Source organism: Heterocephalus glaber, unplaced genomic scaffold, assembly GCF_053883595.1.
Source record: "Heterocephalus glaber isolate CG9 unplaced genomic scaffold, H.glaber_assembly_v1.0 deba00001442, whole genome shotgun sequence".
In the NCBI taxonomy this organism is placed as follows: Eukaryota; Metazoa; Chordata; class Mammalia; order Rodentia; family Bathyergidae; genus Heterocephalus; species Heterocephalus glaber.
In genome coordinates this window covers 5,541,903-5,556,007 of record NW_028258296.1, presented here as the reverse complement: position 1 = coordinate 5,556,007, position 14,105 = coordinate 5,541,903, and the positions used below count along the sequence as shown (strand labels likewise).

The following is a 14,105-nucleotide window of genomic DNA, read 5'->3' as shown; positions in this document are numbered from 1 at the left end:
TATAGGTCTCTTCTTAGAATGCTTCTAAATAACTAAAGTGAAATACTTTGGACTTCAAAGGCAATCATATCTATATTTATTTATGATTCACAAATGTCTACATTTATAACATATAATTATACACATTATAGATATTCCAAGTATATCACAAATGTGTATCTTCAAAAACTAACTCATGTGAAAATATCTCGATTTCTTTTGACAAGAAAATCACAGTGCTAATATGACAGGAATTTGTATCCTACGTTCAAAATGGAGGGAAACGCTAACTCTCAGATAAGACCCTGAAAATAAAAATAATTTTTTCCGACCCCAGTTCAGGGACACCCCCAAGTTCCATCCAAGGGAACTCCAAGTTAGGAGCCCTGGAGCCTGGCCGTGGGGCTGTCCCGTCTTCACGAGCCCCACTCTGAGCAGGCACAGTGCTGTGCTCTACCGGGCTGTGTTTATAAAACCTCAGACGCCTCCCCCCAGCCCCACTGGCGTTCCCTACAGAGCCCCCACCCCAAGTCCACACGCTGGTGCCTCATGCCAGAGTTTAACCCTGTGCGTCTCTCGTGCACTTTTGAAAGCAATGGAAGCCTTCTGCCAAGGAGCATTGCCTGCAGCCTTGCTTTAGAGAGAAAGATTAATATGCCTTGCCCCAGTATCCGGCTCCGGCCTGTGGCTGGCTTTTTATTTCCTCTGTGATAGTTGGCCTGGAGTGGATTTTCCATTAGCTCCTCACATTCCTCCTGCTGGAGTTTTTTAAGGTTTATTTATAGACATCTAAGACATTTTCCCGCATAACTTGCAGTGTCCCCATCCCGTATTAATATAGTCATCAGAGGACTTATTTTGTAAAACCATTTTGGAATGTCAGAGCCATGAGCTCACCTGAAAGGAAACCTATTGGATAACTTTTCTTGAAATGGATCCCAGCTTTAGGTAAAAGGAATGTTTTAAAGCCCCCATTATGCTCTGGGCTTTGCCAGGAGAGCTGCATTTAGGCCCCGTGAAATAGAATGCTGGGGTGGGGGATCGCGCCAGGCTGTCAGCGCTGAGGCCGGGAACGAAAGGCCCAGGGAAGCAGTGGAATGCGTCATAGCAACCAAGGGTGCACCATCCTGCCAGATCTTTCAGCTCCTTCCCGCTGCAGGAGACAGAGGCATTCCTTCTCGAGGCGGTGGCCAGAGGGACTAGAAGTTCAGTGTTGGGGACAAGGTCACTGGCCAGGTCAGGCCATGCGCAGCACACTCCCTGAGAGCTGTCCCGGCCCTTTTGTGTGTGCGCGACCACTTTATTCTGTGACTTACAACAGCAGGGTTCCTGCAAGCCAGCGAGCCTGTCTTCACTCTGGAAACCTTGTTGTTAAGCGGAATGCTGGTTGTCAAGACTACTGGGTGTGAAGGGATTTGACCTTCGCTGGCTGCAGGGCTATAATTGGATGGTTTCACACGAAAGTAAATTGTTGAAATGTAAAACCAGGAGACGGGGGGGGGGGGGGGGGGGGGGCTTTAAGAATTAAGACTTTTACAGAGAGTGATTTTTTTTGGATGGCGCTACCTGATTTTTGTCTCTGGAAGTTAAGAGGGGAGGACTGACCCCGCTGTCCTTGGCTTAGGGAAGGTTTGGGGTCCACAGGCCTGCTCTGTAGAACCTGCTAATTGAGGCTCCTGTCGGTGGGATTGCGCCGAGAGGGTCTTGGGTGTGATAACAGAGAGAAGAACAGGGGGACACAGTTGGTCTCCGGACGGCGGAGCCCACTCTGCACAGCCGGTGTGCCGTCCGCCTCTTTGCCCATAGCAGGAAAGCATGTATCATGTACAGATCCCGACTCCTCGGCCAGAAAGTGATCACACGGCGGCAGCCTAGGCGGCGTGCATGGCCCATGGTCTCCACCTTTGTGCTGTGTGATGGCCAAGAACACCTTCTCTCAAGTCAGAGCCAGGACACTCTAGTGGGGCAGTCTTGGGCAGGATACTGTACTTCCTTGTACCTCTGTGCACCCACGTGTTGAAGGGAAATATTGCTACATAAATAACATCTTTCAGGCGAATGCTCAGCCTCGAGGCTGGCACAGCATGTGCACTGAAGAAATCTTAACTGTGGTCACCCTTGTTACTGTTACAGAAGAATCTGAGCTTTGCTGATAATACCTGTGTTAACCACTGCTTTATGATAGGGAATCCAGTGCAGAGCAGTATTTAGGTGAGCTGACACTTGTCACCCCGTTTCAAGGGCAATTATTGTGATCTACTGTAGGTTGCAATATTTTCTTTTTACTTCTCCACCAGATGTGTAAGAGTGGCTGTTTCTGTACCTCTCCCTCTCTCCGTGTGCTTGTGCTGGGGTCCCTGCAGATTCCTGGGTTTTTACCCCTAGTCATTCAGCAAACTGCTGAGCACCGTCCAGTACGAGACCCAAAGGCTGGTGTTTCCTTACATGGGTTGGGCACACCTATCCTAGCAAGAATCAGCTCCATCAGCACTGACCACACTTGAGCATCCCAGTGTGTATCCACGGATGTAAGTATGGCCTTTTCTGGGCCTTCTCCTGGATGAAGGCCCCACCCGACACCACATCCTGTCCCTCTTGTAGCCCGGTCAGCCCAACTGCCCTCCATCATCACGTGCAGAAATCCCCCGTGTCAGGACAGCGCACATATATTCTAGCAGCTACCTTAAATCTTCCTTCTCCCTTCCATTGTATGCATGAAAAATCTTCATAAGATGCCCCAAGCCTGACAGTTTATATAAAGCTAGGCTATTCCGCACTGGCAAGTAACAAGGGTGACATCTGGAGACGTTTTGAAGAAGTCAGAAGTAGCTTGAATGCTGATGCCAGGGCAAACGTCACTAATGGTTCTAGAACACTTCTTGGCCAAAAAACTCCTAGATATTTCATATAAAGTGAATTATTTGCCAAAATAAACAAGAGTTCATGGTGGTGTGTTTTTTTTTTTCATGAGTCACACAAAATGAACAATTCTGCATCACCCAAGCCAAACTCAAACTGGTCAGCCCAGCATGGGGTAACCCGGGTCACCGCCTCGGCAAAGGGAAATGCTGAGCCGATGACCAGCTGGCCTGCAGCCCAGGGTGGCTGTGTCTTAGTCACTTTCTCAGATGCCCAGCACCCACACCTTAAAGAGGGAGAGACCAGTTCTAGCTCATGGTTTTTGTCCCAAGCGGCTGGCTCTGGGCCATGGTGGAAGGTCCGGGGGGAAAAGCTGCTTACATCATGGTGGCTGGGAAGGGAGTTGTCCAGGAGGGAGATGCTGTCCTCCAGAGCAAGCCCACCCTGCAGGGGCGGTGCCTCTGACCGGACTCACTTTCTGATAGCACACCGACTACGGCCTGATCCACTGACGCGTCCATACCCCAAGATCTACCACCTTCCTTCCCAAAGCCCTGCCGGGGCACACGGGTCTTTTGGGGACATTACCCTGCTTCTTAAGTTGGGAGCCCGTAGTTCTGGCCTGCACCTTACCGAGGAGAAGTGGCCCCCAGAGCAGGTTTATGTGACCCAGTCCGGTGAGGCTGGCACAGAGCCATTTGTCCAGTTTCCTTCCCACTTCAGAGTCCCGTAATGAGCAGCTGTGATCAGAGTCATGTCAGCGGTCTCAGAGCCGGTAGGAATTATTAGTCACCAGCTCTGTTTCCAGCTCCAACTGTGATCCGTGTCTTCGCCAGCCCCTAAAAGAGTTATCAAGCCATGAGCACAGACATGGCAGCTCCAAACCATCCCTCACAGAATTACAAGCATGCAAAGCTTGCTAATCACCTCTGCAAGTGACTGACCTAGAGAGGCACTCTGTAAATTTCTGAGATTTATTGTTTACCCTGGGCCATGCAGTTTCTGGAAACATTCTAACTTAATTCTCCATAACCCTACAAGTGTTTATTTTACACTTAAGGACCCTGAAGTTCGGAGTCTTCCGTTTTGCTTGTCTCATTGCAGAGTGAATCTGAATTAATCTGTGTTCTTTACATACCCGTGGCGCCCTGGCCTTTGGAGATAGGACAGCAGGCAAAACAGAGCTGGTCTCTTGTCTGAGAGGGCAGCAGAGGAGGAGTTGGAGCTGTAGGCCAGGGCAGGGCCCGATCACGATCTCTGTAATTCAGGGTAACAATGAACTGCGGCTTTTAGGAAGAGACACTCCCTGGGATGCCAAGGTGTAGGCAGGACGAGAGCCGCCGGTGCTGCGCCCACGTCGCAAGCCCTCCGCACCCCTTCATTTGGACAGGTTTGCCCCGGATGACAGATGGAGCTTATGTGCCCTCGAATCCCCCAAATCCCAAGGGCCTGGCGCTCTGGTGGTTTCTCGTCGGCACCCTGTTCCTGCTCAGCCCCTAGTCCCGCTGTTCTTTTCCCGTAGGTGACTGAAGGCCACTGGAAGTGGGGCGGTGTCACGGTGCAAGTGAACAGCGCCTTTTTCACGGGCATCTACGGCATGTGGAACCTGTACGTCTTCGCGCTGATGTTCCTCTACGCGCCATCCCACAAGAACTATGGGGAGGACCAGTCCAACGGTGAGTGGCAGCCTCCTTCGCACAGCTGGGTGTGGGCAGTCGGTTTCTGTCTCTAGAGGACCCGAGAGCTCCGAGTGCATCCAGAAAACCCCTGGAGCTGGGAGACAGTGGCTGAGGACACAGGGTGCTGGGGATGCAAGACACACCACCCATGCAAGCCAGGTAGTGCTTGAAGTCCTCGTGTTTTTAATCTCTAAAATACACTTAGGATGCTTTATGCTATTTTAAAATATGTCCCAGTTTTAGTACACAAAGAATCAGATTTGTTTCCCTGAATAGTTTGAACAAAATCGACCATTAAATGCAATTTTTAGTCTTCCTGTATTCAAACCATTGGACTAATAAGTGGTTCAGCCTACCTACATTATGATATGAGCCGCATCAAAAAAAGACTGATGAATTTTTAAAAAAAGATATTTCACATCTTTCAGTTTTGCACCAGAAACTGAAAGCCACTAATGATTGAGATGGGACATTTGCTTCTACTCTGAAGACTTATCCAAAACCCAGCACTTTGGCTGGCACCCAGGCCCAAGCACTGGGAGGCCGTGGCTTCGTTAGAAGAAAGTGGTGACCGCAGGGAAACTGGAAATGACCTTTGTGCTGTAAGGAGAAGCCAGCTTTATCCTTGCAGAAGGCACCATGAACTGACTGGTGTGAAGCTGTTTGAAATGACAAGCTCGGGTGAAGACGGTACGGTGAGGTTGGCATCCGGGTCCCAAGATGCAGGGTCCTTGGATTGCACAGCAGGGCAAGACCCAACTGTGCACAAAACTTCAGCAGGGTTCAGGTCAGTGTTCCCAACAACAGAGCTGACGGGGTGTTGGCGCTGCTGCCTCGAAGGAGACAGTGTCTGTACAGCCAGAGAAGCTCAGTGGAGGCAAGCCTACGGGCATGTGTGAGAAGGGCTGCGACATAAAAGATGAATGTGCCTCAGAAGACATGCTGGCAAAGCCTGCACATTAACGAACTCAGTTAATTTCAAGGCATTAAAGTGCAGAGGACAAAATTTTGGTAGCTGATCCAAATTTAGGAGTGGGACAACCACCCCACCCCACCCCGAATGGAAATGACGTTCTTTATTTTAAATAATATAACAGGAAAGTAGGGCCACTTCAAACCACTTGATAAATGATGAGTACAGATGTAATTTTCAATGCTTTCTAGTATCTTAAATTAGAGCATACTAAAAATATCAGCCTTGTGCTATTACAAAGTTAGTTTTCTTGTTAACATTTATAACAGCAAGAGAGTTACATTTTTTTGGTACCGGGGATCGAACTCGGGTCCTTGCACTTGTGAGGCAGGCGCCGGAACCACTAAGCTAAATCCCCAGCCCCAAGAGTTACGTTTTTGACTGACACCTCCCACCCCATTTGAGATTCAACTCAGGAGCTCCACCACTGGCTTACACCCCCGGCCCTTTATCTTTTATGTTTAGAGAAGGTCTCTCTAAGTTGCTTAGGCTGGCCTCAAACTTGTGATCCTCCTCTGTAACTGGAATTACAGGTATGCACCACTATGCCTGGCTTTTTGTTGAAAAAATTTAAGGTCTGTGAATAATCAGACATCCCCTCCTAGGAGATTGTACTGCAGCTTCAGCTTGTGTGGTCAAAGCCATACACGCTAGAGAACCTTCCTAATTATCCAAACGTGTCAGATCTACACATGTTTGTTTGGTAATTCTTACTTTTCAACACTGCTTTTGCATGCTGCTGTATCAAAGCTTTGAAATAAAAATGTGTAATACTGAAAGGGAAAAAAAAGGTATACGCCACCTTAGTCTTCCAGTTTGGGAGGTGAGACCCCATGATAGCATGGAGTGAGCCCGAGACCTGAGCGTGTAAGGTGGAATGGGTTTCATTTTTCTCCTGCAAATTTTCCTTCAAGGGTTTGCTTTGGGTTTTTGTGGTGTGGGGATCAAACCCGCTAAGCAAGGCTCTCCTACCAGGCTACACCCCCATCCCCCTTCCCCAGCTCCAGAACCTCCTCGTGCCTTAGTGCTGATGCCCTGAGATCTCAGAATCCTGAGAGGTTGGTGCTTCCAGGACCTCCGAGACTCAGCCCACCTGTCCTGGGGAGGGGAGGCCTCGAGTGCCTGAGAAGGGCAGACCGCACAGCCTTTCTGCCTTTCTGCATCAGCCACGGCACAGGGCGATGGCCCCCTGCCTGCCTGGCTGCAGCCCTGCCCCTTCCGACCCTGTGCCTGTCCGCCTCACCCCAACACGAGCTGGAGCTCAGTTTCCCGAGTGAGGGGAGTAGCCGGAGGCTGCCTCACTTTCAGGAAGTGCTCTGCAGCGCATGGAGTGCACGCGTGACTCCGCCCGCATTAAGGCTGATAAAGTCCCACCCACCGGTCCTTCGCTTCAGGCCAGGCAAACTGCTGCTCTCCTTGGCCTGTACTCATGATCACTGCAGTTGGAATCCAGCGTGGTGGTTTCCCTGAGACACGGTGGGTTTTAGTGGTCAAGTTTGAGTCCGCTGATGAGCAGGGGTGAGGCGCTCACTGTGTACTGAAAGTCATGTAAAAGAGATTGGGGTAGCAGTGTCTCCTCACATCACAAAACCATCTGTCTGTCCCCCGAGCCATCTCCCAGAAAGAGGTCTTTTAAAGCCATTGCCCTGTGGAGCAGCCTGGGGGTCACGATTCTGCTTTGCACTGCGTAGACGTGGTCAGTGGGTTTCCCCAGGCCTGAGCCAGCTGATTGGTTACTCCCTAAGGACAGGGCTGCAGGCTGCCGTGCGTGTGTGCGTGTGTGTGTGTGTGTGTGTGTGTGTGTGTGTGAGATTCACACTGAGCTACATCCCCAACCCTTTCTTAAAAATTACTTTTATTTTAAAAGAGTCTCTGAAAGTCCCTAAGTCACCCAGGCAGGGCTCGAACTCGCAGTCTCCCACCTCAGCCTCGAAGTGTGTGGCACTGGCCTCCCTCTGTCCGCCCTCTTCTCAGCCACGCCCCCTTGAGAGTGCCCGAGACCTGAGGCTTCGCTCCCTTCTGTGTTTGGCTTCTTTGGAGCAGACATCTCATCACCCTCTCTTAGATACATCGGTGTGGGTCCCAGGTCAGAACAGCGCCTGGGTTTATTGGCCCCAGCCGTCAGCTTCCGCTCTGCTGTCCCCTTCTGGTGTTTTACTTTGTGCAGGGGAGGCTGAGGCAGGCAGCTTCTCTGGCAGTGACCTCCATGGTGCCAGCATGGGGATTCCGGGCTTGTGGACCAGAACCCTGATCTCATTTTGTGGTCATCCTGTTGATCCTGCCCCTGATGTGGGTGGGTGGGGCTCAGGGAAAGGGGAGGCCGTGGAAGGGGACCCCTGCCCAGGAGGATGCCGTGCTGAGATTGCTGAGTACTGAGTACGAGGCACAGCACCTCTCACACACAGGCAGCAGGATCAAAAATACAGTGAATGCTGACAGTTAAAGCAACACGTGGCCACCAATCTCCCCCTAAACAGGCCCCCCTTGCTTTGAACACACTTATCCCATCGCTCTTGCCACTTTCTGCAGCAGCTCTGGAGTCCTCCTTCCTGAGGGTCTTTACAAAATGTGATCAAAAATATGGTGAATGTTCCTGCCAAGTGCCGTCCAGTGGAAAGGCAGCTTGTAAAACACGATGCTGTGTCCTCGCCCATCTTATTGGCCGGATCTGGCACCGTGTGACTCCCTGCTCTTCCCCAAAGTCAGGATGACCATGAGAGGGAGATGTTTTGAATCGATTTAGGACATGGAGGCAGCTGGGACAGCAAAGCTAAAGACCCTCAGGAGAGAGGACTCCCAGACCCTGCCCAGGCAGCTTAGTGACTTAGCAAGACCCCATCTCAAAATAAAAAATAATTAAGAAAAAACAAAAAGGACTGGGAATAGGAATCCCAGTTCAGTTCCAAGGTCCTGAGTTCAGTCCTCAGTTCAGAAAAAAAAAGAATTCATCCAAATCATTTTCCATATTTACAGGTACCTAAAATATAAACACACACCTATAGTTAGAGCCCTGAACCCTTGGTTCCGCATCTTCAGACTCAGCTAATCGCGGGCCAGAAGCCTCCCATAGCAAGGGCCTGTACCTCACAGGTCCACTGGTTCCTGCCCTGCTCCCCGTGCTGCCCGTTTGGCTCCCATGTATGTCGAGGTCGGTGCTGGGAAGCCTAGGATTCCGGCAAATGTCACAGCGTTTAATGAGAAACTTCAGCGCCTTCAGAGTCCGTGTCCCGGGGGTCCCCAGAGTTCCTTGATTATGCAGTTCAAGGTTCTTTCTCCAAGGACAGCCCCCCACTTAGGGACTGGTGTCAGGCCCCCGTGTGACTGGGAATGGGGCCGCAGTGCATCCAGGACACTAAGCCATTACTCCAAACTGCTAAGTTTCTAGTGTCCCCTGTCTGGCAGTCAGGTATTTGAGCGGCTTTGGCGGCAGGTTGGAAACACCCACCCCAAGCCATGGTGACAGGGACCTAGAGATGCCAGGGCCCCAGTCCCACCAAAGCCTCTCTACCCTAGGAAGCATCCCCAAGCCCAGCCACCACCCCAAAGCACAGCCGCTGAAGGCTTCTCAGCCCCCGTGGGGACCCCAGAACTAGCCTGGCAGGCCAAGCAGGGAGGAGCTGGGCGTCCTGTACTGGGCAAAGTTGGGTGGGTGTTTTAATGAGCACTTACTACATACGAGGTACTGTGCTGAGTATTTACTTTCTTAAAAAAACAAAGTTGAGAAAATATCTACTGTCCATTATTTTAATACAGTAATTATATTAACACCCAACACACAGGGCGCACATAAAATTAAGTAACAGTCCTTGGCTTGAAAATCCCTAGCTGTACAGATACCAGACATGCCTTGTTTCTCTCCTGCTGTAAACCAGGGACTTCGTGACAGACTTGTCCTTTGAGCCTAGCTTTGGTGGTGGATAGCAGAGAGGTTGCTGTGGACTCAGGATGGCACCATTTGTGTTCTGGGAAGAATGTGGATTTGAGGAGACCCGGATGGCTGGGAATCCCAGCTCCCGCTGCAGACTGTGGGTGGCTTTGAGGAGCAGGTGCGGGGCTCTCTGGCTTCCCCTCCACAGGAGCCGGTGCTTGTGAGAAGGGAATCGGGCGCCCTTGTTCCTGTGAGAGGGCTTCCTTCTTCCCCGGCTCTGAACCACCTCCCGCCAGGCACAGCAGCTTCCCTTCTTCCACTGAACCGGCCACAGGTGCAGGTGACTGTCTCTAAAGTGCCGCTGGGTGTGACAAGGGGCCCAGCACCATGGCCTTCTTGGTCCCGTGACCCCACCGGCAGGCGCCCTGGTCGTGCCCTTGGAGATAGTGTCGGGAAGTAGGAAGAACCCAGCCTCGCATTCAGGAGCTGGGGTGGCAGCCGTCACCCCAGGCAGCAAGGGTCCCCCGGGTGGGCGAGTTTCTGGGCACCCCCCCCCCCCCCCGCCAGGGCAGCAGCACACACTTCCGGGAGGGCTCTGGTGTGAGATGGGAAGAGGCTGAGCACCCAGAGGTCAGGTCCTGGGACTGCTGCTGTCACCGCATGGTCCCCCGCTTTCCCTAGAGAACGGTTGCCCCTCAAGAGGCAACAAATAAACCTACACAAGACTCCTAGACTTTGCTACCTAGGATCCCTCTGATCAGGGACCTCACGCAGCGCGTTTAAGAAACAAACTAGGCCTCAGTGTCTGCCAGCTCAGGAGGAAACCAGGCAAATGCACCCGCATCTTAGCTCTGTGCTGAAGTTTATCTGTGAGTGCATCATGGACAGGCTAAGCTTACGTGCAACGGGTCACGTGTACATTTCTACCTGCAGCTCCCTGCCTGGGGACTTCCTCCTTGGCGGGCAGCAGGAAACTTGAATACTGACCAAGAGCAGGCAGTGAGCTCCAGGCCCGGAGCCCCAGGGCCCTGGTCTGAATCCCATGTCACTAATGATCAGGCCTGGCCTTGAGCAAGTTCCTTGTCACCAGCAGATGCGATAGCACCTGAGTCCAAAGACAGACACAAGGATTAGCGCATTAATATTGGTGCGGTGCTATGCACTATAATATAGAGATCCATTTATTTTTTTTAAAGCAGTTTTGGCTGTTTCTCCACATGACCTGCTGGATCACACAGGTTTTCTAGGATCTGCTGGTTGAAGTTACCTTTTGGGCTTAAAACTATCCCAGGGTGGGCTGGGGATATAGCTCAGAGGCACAGCGCCTGCTTGGCAAGCATGAGGCCCTGAGATTCCCAGTACCCAAAAAACAAAAACAGAATCTATCCCAGGGTCCACCTGAAGGAAGCCTTGGTAAGGGATTCATTCCTTAGGTAAACACTTCCCTGGGTGGTCAGGGTGCCTTTGAAATTCTGAGGACCCCCACACAGAACGCAGATCAGGGCTGCGCAGATATGCAAATCCAGGACTGGCTTTCCTCCCTCCACCTGAGGAGGAGGCTGGGGCTTTGCTCACCTCGCTGGGGAGAAGCTGCCCAGAATGCAAGTCAGTGACCTCAGTGGTTTGGCTTGACCCCAGGCAGGCCACCGTAAACCCTGTAGGAGAAGCCAGGCTCTGCTGGTCTCCTTGCTTACCTCCTGACCCAGCGCAGGCAGCTCAGGCTGGCTGGGCTCCTGGATGCCTCTTTGGTGCTTTCTCTGCCCAAGCCTGCGCGCCACAGGCCGGTGGCTGCTAATAGGACAGAGCTTGCTGTGCAGCCCTGAGCCATGCGTCCACACTGAAGCCTGATGCCAACCAGGCACCCTGCAGGGCTGAGTGTACGGCCTTGGGCTGCAGGATGTCACATCCATTGATGCCAGGTAGAAGCCCTGAGTGCAGGGACTAGGCTGCCAGCGTCATGGGATGGGAATCCCAGCTGAGAACAGCATCCGTCTGTCCAGCTCCGTATGGATCATCTATCGATTGATTGATCGATTGATTCGATCTATCTATTCTACATGTTGAACTAGGAAAAGGGTCAGCCCCAGAAAATACTGTTACGTGCGCAAGATAAGAACTGGAGACACAAGCTGAATGTATTCCCTGGCATTCCCGTACACAAACACCCACATACATGTACACGGGCACACCACACACCCGTGGTGGTTGGGGTAATGGTTCATTCTCCCCTTGCAAATTTACATTCTCACAATCGCCTGAGGGTAAGCAGCGAGGAAAAGACGGAAGCTACTGGAGCGAGGAAAGGCCGCCTTAGCCCCTGTTAGCAGAGCACCTGTCTGCCCCTGATGCTGAGTTCGGGACACGCTGGGTACCGAATCCCAAGGGCAGGAGAAAACGCCCAGCACATTTTTGGTATTTTTTTCCTAAAGGGGAAAGGTCCAGTTGTTCCTCAGTGTGGGGCTGGCTCAGGTTCTTGGTGGGTACAGGCAGAACGTCATCTTTGCCTTTCGTCCTGGTCCTGACAGAGCTGCATTGTAAACTACCCTCGGCAAATAAAAACGTGTCCACCCTTCCTGTCAGTAGGGAGGTGACTTGTACTGACTCAGCCTACTGCAGGGACCCAGGAGACGCTCCTGCCTCGGCCTAATTGCTTGCTTTATTAGGCGGCTGCAGATACCTTCTTTACCTCCCAGTTTCTTCCTCTGTACAGCTGCTGTGATATCTGTATCTGTGCCCTAGAGGGCTCGGTAGGGATTACATAAGATCCTGGGCAAAGTGCTTAGAAAGCGTCAGGCACAAGTGAGCGCTTGTGAGGTGATAGTCATTACCTATGTGCCCTCCGCAACAAGCTAACACAAAGTCACCCAGAGCTTCTCTGGGAGCCAAGACTCCTGCCTAGGTGGGGAGTGGGGCTGAGGACCCAGCACAGGCCCAGCCTGGCCCTCCCTCCTCCTGCAGCACAGCTAACTCCGCCCCCTGTTGCAGGCGACCTGGGCGTGCACAGCGGCGAGGAGCTGCAGCTGACCACCACGGTCACCCACGCGGACGGACCCACCGAGATCTACAAGCTGACCCGCAAGGAGGCCCAGGAGTAGGCGGCGCCCGGCCCGCAGGCTGTGGCCCTCAGCGCCCGGGTTTCCTGGACCTGCGGCCGGAGCTGTCAGGTGGCCTCAGAGTGGCCTGGGTGGTCCCACAGCCATGTGCGATGACAGCTCCCTGGTGAGGCACGTCCCGGGGCCAGGGCTAACTGGTGGCATAGGACAGCGGCAGCAGGTGGTAGTGAGCCTCGTGTGCCCTTCTCGGGGGAAGGCCCGGCCCATGGGGTCTGTAGCGAGTGGATTATGACTTTTTTTTACTCCTGTTTTAGATTCTGGGATAGATTTCTAACATTCTCTGCCATCAGGCGTGCTGGTGTCTCAGCCTCACGTCCTCAGCCGTGACCACTTCTTTCTTCCTATTTATATCACCAAGTAGCCGACTGAGTTAATATTTAAGTTGTCAATAGATCTGTGTCCCTATTTTTATGGCCTAATATAAAATAATTGAATTTCATGAGAAGGTCCATTCGACCAGAGGCATTTCAGCTTTGAAACCAAATCTGTGTATCCGCTACTAACCAGACTGTCTGTCGGGTGTGGGTTTAAAAAAATGTTTGCTTAACCACCCCCAGTAGGATTTGTGGTATTAAATGGCCTTTGGGTCTGAAAAGCTTTTTTAACCTCTTGCTTAAAATGTGTTTTCTTTTGATAAGATGCTTCAAAGACTCTCCAAAAGTGGAGATGCAATCATTTAAATAAGCTCAATGCGTTCGGCCACGTGGAGGTGCGAATCCATGCTGCTGCAGGGCTGGGGAAAGCTTTATGAGAAATTCAGATACTTTGTCATCAAACCAGAGCGTTTGGGGGCAGCAGCGCTTCTGGCAAATGAGGCAGCATTTCCGTACCGGTGGTGAGCTTAGGGTTCAGCAGTGAAGTGGGGAGAGTCGTGTGCTGTAGACACGGACACGACCTGCACACTCACCTTCTGCCCTCCTCCCGTGACCCTCCAGGTTGGGTAGTACGCCCTCCTGGAGGCCACGCAGCCCTGAGGTAGAAGGCGCTGCCATCTGCTAGCAGTGGCCTCAGTCATCCCTGCCTGTGTCCCGGGTCGCAGTGGACACTGAATCCCGACACTGTGTGCTGTGCTTTGTGACCACAAATCTGGCCGAACGGGCCCTTCCTGGTGTCTGCCACAGCCCTGCAGTGGGGGTTTTGGGGCACAGAAGTTGGGTTCACCCACCCAGCACCCCAGTGCTCCTGTCCCCGGTGCTGGCGGAGGCCGGGCAGTCAGGGCTGGCAGCAGACGCCCGCATTTCCTGCCCCGGGTGCGGGCACCACTCTGACCAGCGCTGTCCGTGCCGCCTGCCAGCCAGGCGCTTGTGCTGGGCGCCCTCGGGACAGGGACAGAGCCACCCACGCAGCGAGGCAGGGAGGGCCTCTGTGCCCAGGGACGGACGAGGGCCTGAAAGAGCTTCAAAGAAGAAGCAAGCCCTTCCCAGGGCCAGAGGGCAGCAGGCCCAGCAAGACAAACAGAAGAAGCGGAGCGCAGAGCTCAGCTGGCTGGGCCCAGACACCCACCTGCCAGCCGGAAGGAGCAGGCTTCCCTTTCATGTCTTTCTTCTTCTTTCAGCGTGTTGTTAAGACATAGTGGCCACCTCCGCCTTGGGGACCTGGCCCACGTCCTCGCCTGCCACACTTTGGTCATCTTT

The 14,105-nt window shown here is 52.5% G+C and overlaps 1 protein-coding gene across 3 annotated transcripts in view; it reads left to right on the top strand.

The window, feature by feature from the left end:
* Wls (Wnt ligand secretion mediator) overlaps nucleotides 1-13,076 on the top strand; it is an 88,971-nt gene extending 75,895 nt beyond the window's left edge. For 2 of the 3 annotated variants that reach the window (XM_004841469.4, XM_021255559.2), the window contains exons 11-12: nucleotides 4,361-4,514; nucleotides 12,344-13,076. In XM_004841469.4, the coding sequence (XP_004841526.1) occupies nucleotides 4,361-4,514; nucleotides 12,344-12,453 (264 nt within the window). In that variant the 3' untranslated portion in view covers nucleotides 12,454-13,076. Of the gene's footprint in view, nucleotides 1-4,360; nucleotides 4,515-4,945; nucleotides 7,739-12,343 lie in introns of those variants that run through there. The other variant, XM_087212898.1, reaches the window with a different exon arrangement.
* The last annotated feature ends 1,029 nt before the right edge of the window (nucleotides 13,077-14,105 follow it).